The sequence below is a fragment of the Macadamia integrifolia genome, chromosome 9 (assembly GCF_013358625.1).
Source record: "Macadamia integrifolia cultivar HAES 741 chromosome 9, SCU_Mint_v3, whole genome shotgun sequence".
NCBI lineage: Eukaryota > Viridiplantae > Streptophyta > Magnoliopsida > Proteales > Proteaceae > Macadamia > Macadamia integrifolia.
Window position 1 is genome coordinate 23,958,421 of NC_056565.1, and position 4,770 is coordinate 23,963,190.

Here is a 4,770-nt window from a genome sequence, read left to right on the forward strand (position 1 = left end):
TGTGGTATCCCAAAAATTGAGCTAGCAATTTTTATTTTTTTTTTCAGAAATTATGATCATATGCAATTTCATTTGGAACCACATGAACCAAATACTTTTTTATTCTCAAAACCCTGATCCTAGCAAGACACTTAAACAGGTTGTATTTTGGATAAGTAATGGATTACTTAACGATAAGTTTGCAACCCATGTGATATCTAGCCCATCACTTAGATTACTTTATTTTGGGAGGGGGGAGGGGGGAGGGGTGGAGAAAGAACGCTACCAGGCTGGGAAGCGTATGCTAGCACCTACCCATATCTACATCTCTCCCCCTCCTATGAAATAACATATATATCCCTACTGTGAGAGGAGAGAGATAGACACATGCGGTGCTAGCATACACTAGGCAACTGGACAACATTCTTTCTCCCCTTGTTTAAGACAAAAAGCAACATAAATGGATATTGCAACAGCCTTAATATAGAATGAAAGAACATGTAATTCTTTTATTTATTTAGAATTTGGGACAAATTCTCTATGGTTACAAGCACTAATTATAGCTAGTTGAGACTAGCCCATGATATTCTAGGTCCAAACCTGAAGGGCCAGACCTCTTGATATGAGAAGGAGGTGGAGAACCATTATGTTGTCCGTCTGGACCTCTTGGATTACCCCTCTTTGATATTGTAGCTACGTGTAGGAGGTGGAGAATGATTATGCTTTGGGTTTGGACCTGTTGGAGTTATGGGCTTGATGGGATAGAGAGGTGGGTATATAGCATGGAGTTCTTCATCTGAAACTGATGGACCAAACCTCTTGATACTAGCAGGAGGTGGAGACTGATTATGCTTTGGGTTTGGACCTGTTGGAGTTATGGGCTTGATGGGATAGAGAGGTGGGTATATAGCTTGGAGTTCTTCATCTGAAACTGATGGACCAGGTGGAGAATCATTATGCTTTGGGTTTGGACCTGTTGGAGTTATGGGCTTGATGGGATAGAGAGGTGGGTATATAGCATGGAGTTCTTCATCTGAAACTGATGGACCAAACCTCTTGATACTAGCAGGAGGTGGAGACTGATTATGCTTTGGGTTTGGACCTGTTGGAGTTATGGGCTTGATGGGATAGAGAGGTGGGTATATAGCTTGGGGTTCTTCATCTGAAACTGATGGATCAGGTGGAGACTCATTATGCTTTGGGTTTGGACCTGTTGGAGTTATGGGCTTGATGGGATAGAGAGGTGGGTATATAGCTTGGGGTTCTTCATCTGAAACTGATGGATCAGGTGGAGACTCATTATGCTTTGGGTTTGGACCTGTTGGAGTTATGGGCTTGATGGGATAGAGAGGTGGGTATATAGCTTGGGGTTCTTCATCTGAAACTGATGGATCAGGTGGAGACTCATTATGCTTTGGGTTTGGACCTGTTGGAGTTATGGGCTTGATGGGATAGAGAGGTGGGTATATAGCTTGGGGTTCTTCATCTGAAACTGATGGATCAGGTGGAGACTCATTATGCTTTGGGTTTGGACCTGTTGGAGTTATGGGCTTGATGGGATAGAGAGGTGGGTATATAGCATGGGGTGAAACTGATGGACCAGGTGGAGAATCATTATGCTTTGGGTTTGGACCTGTTGGAGTTATGGGCTTGATGGGATAGAGAGGTGGGTATATAGCATGGGGTGAAACTGATGGACCAGGTGGAGAATCATTATGCTTTGGGTTTGGACCTGTTGGAGTTATGGGCTTGATGGGATAGAGAGGTGGGTATATAGCTTGGGGTTCTTCATCTGAAACTGATGGACCAGATCTCTTGATACTAGCAGGAGGTGGAGAATGATTATGCTTTGGGTTTCGACCTGTTGGAGTTTTGGGCTTGATACTCAACAGAGTGTTCCTCTTGATATTTGCATAATCCCCAACTCCAAAAGCATTTCTCATGCACAGTCCCACAATAACTAGATACAATAGCATTTTTTGAGCAAAAAGGGACTGCATTTTCATGGCTTTGCTTCAATGAGAAGAGTTACAACTGATAGGACTTTGTTTTTTTTATTTTTATTTTTCAATCATGTGTGGTTTTTATAGCTAAAGAAAAGGTTAGTTATTTGGAAAGATTTGAAGAATATACTTGATATTTTGATGTTATAACTTAACCTTCTACAAATCTTTTTTTTCTTTCAAAATATGCATGAACATGAATAACCTTGCTATATATATAGAATTATTTTTTTTTGGTAAACTTTGATATTACAACTTACTTTTTTTCTTTTTTTGGTTGAAATATTTTAGCTTTCTAAAAAGTTAGTTGTTTGGTATCATAAGGGAATCTCTATACATGGAAGACAATTGATTCTTGATTGGGAGATGATTGAATATTTGATTGAGGTTTGGTATTATAAGGGAATTTCATACATGGAATGACAATTGATTCTCGATTGGGAGATGATTGATTTTCTTGATTGGGAGATCCATCCTAATCACAATTGTTGGATTCTTTATCATAGTTCCTTTTAGAGACCTACCTACCATGTTCGGTTTCTCTTTTGATAGGAATGCCACGGTGGTTTCTTGCTCTTGTGGTAGCTTTCGATAGAGATTCCCTTATAGGTAAGATTTAAAGAACATAATATTTCTATATACTTCGATATATATCTTGTGAATTACTACGAATCAATATTGTAATCCCAATTATTTGGTTGTCAGAAGATCTGGATTTCATAACCATTACACATATTTTACACCTTGGATATTCTCTAAATCCAAAGGCAAATCTTCATTAATAGATATGTTCATAGAGCTTAAGGTAATTCCTAGGAACCTATGACTATGAGTGGCAAAATAAAAGGAAGGACATTGTTTGAGAATATTGATTATGCATTTCCACAGTTGGATTAGGTATATGATATTGAGTGGGTTATTAATGATATTTATGCATTTGAAAATATATATATATATATATATATATATGTATATGGTTGTAATTCATATGGCCTCATATTGCAAATTTTCCAAGACATTATCAAAATTACTTTGCAATTCTATCCTAATATGTTTATCTATTAGTAATATGACCAGATAGACATGGTGACTAAATGTGAGATTTGTGATGGTAAATGTAGAATATTGACATCAATACTGAGACTAATCCACAACGCAGGTTTTACAAATGTCCTAAACACAACACATTTTATGTGGGTCAACCACTTGAACACATAAAAATGTGTAAATGTAGAGGGACAATGTAAAGTTCTAAAGTGCTCTTAAAGCCCGAATAAAGGACGAAAATTTTGATGTTGCCCTCATTCCACCCAAATACGACTATATATTTCCTTCAATTTTCAATTTTTTGTAGAATAAAAATTTAATTAGAAAGGATTAATTGAGAATTATTATAACCATGTATGTTTATAGGAAAAAAAAACGCAGATTGTGTTATATTTGAATTTGTAAATGCATTAGCATCTTCATCTTCATCTGAAAAAGCAAGGAGTACTATCGAGGAGCCATCTATCATCACACCATCACCACGTCCATCAACATAATACATACCTAGATTCCTAAGAGTCCAAATTAGAACATCTGAACAACAAATAAGGACATTAGAGGACATTCTAGTTGTTGTTAAAAGACTTCATCTAAGCAGATAAAGAATATTTCAAAGAGGAAGGAGGAAATATGAAAGACAAAAGACTTGATGATATTTTTTTTTTTTTAATTAATAATTTTGGGCAAATGCGTACACTAGCTAGAAATAAACCTGCACATCTATTTAATCAATCACATTGGTACTCATAAATAAAACCCCACACCTTTTTGAGGCGTTGGGTCGAAAGGATTCCAATTTTTTTCCACTAATAAACCACTTTTCATTTAATAAACAAAAAATTTAGATGAAAAACGTATTCGTAGCATATACAAGTTATGGCCCTTAAGGAATTTCTACCAAACAACAAATTCATTGATGTGTTTTTCTTTATATTTTACATATTTTTACTAATTTATTATTCATATTTATTGTATTTAAAAATAAATAAATAAGTGTGTATAAATGTGTGTGTGTATATATATATATCATATTATCATACTATCATACTATTATATAAAAGCATGTATTCATTCTTCATGGCCAATCTTTTTTTGAACTATTTTATCCTTCTTGTTTATTTAAATACCTTAACTTCCTCATTATCAATTTTTTTTTTCATTTTTTAAAAATTTCTTTTTTTTCGGTACCCTTTATTTTTTTAAAATAATTTCTTTATTTTCTTTATAATAAAAAATAAATTAATCTCCTTATTTCTCTCAATATGAATTGAGTGGCTGAATATCAAATTAGTCTCAATATTTATAAGAAACTCTATTTTTTATATTCTCCCTCTAATATTTAGAAATAATATTAGTTTATAAATATTTGTTTCTTTATTTGGTTCAAACAAAAATAATATTTCTCTCTCTCTCTCTCTCTCTCTCTCTCTCTCAAACTTTCCTCTTTCTATCTAAATTATTTTCCTCCTTTCTTTCATGTTTCTCTCTCCTTCTATCTTACGACAATCTATACCATATTTATATTAAAAAAGAAACACTATTTTTATATTCTTTCTTTCTTTCTTTCTTTCTTTCTTTCTTTGTAAAATATTTTCTTTCCAATTGCTTTGCTAATTTTGTTTAGTTTCTTTAGAAGTAATAATTATCTAATGTTTTTTTTTTTTTTCAAACTTAAAATAAGATATATCCTTTCTGATTTCCTTCTATATCCTCTCTCTCTCCACATTCCTTCTCTTTCTAG

The 4,770-nt window shown here is 34.1% G+C and overlaps 1 protein-coding gene across 1 annotated transcript; it reads right to left on the reverse strand.

The window, feature by feature from the left end:
- Positions 1–463: 463 nt before the first annotated feature.
- Positions 464–2,034, reverse strand: LOC122089877 (leucine-rich repeat extensin-like protein 3). The gene is made up of 2 exons (XM_042659621.1): positions 1,033–2,034; positions 464–795 (listed from the first exon to the last, which is right to left on the reverse strand). Exons 1-2 carry the CDS (start codon positions 1,983–1,985, stop codon positions 651–653), a joined length of 1,098 nt encoding a protein of 365 aa, XP_042515555.1. The 5' UTR covers positions 1,986–2,034; the 3' UTR covers positions 464–650.
- Positions 2,035–4,770: the final 2,736 nt, after the last annotated feature.

Excerpts from the sequence above, each read along its gene's own strand:
- LOC122089877 (XM_042659621.1), bottom strand. The coding sequence starts at position 1,985 with ATGAAAATGCAGTCCCTTTTTGCTCAAAAAATGCTATTGTATCTAGTT. Across the intron at positions 796-1,032 it reads CCTCCTGCTAGTATCAAGAG|GTTTGGTCCATCAGTTTCAG; the intron begins GTTTGGTCCATC and ends TAGTATCAAGAG.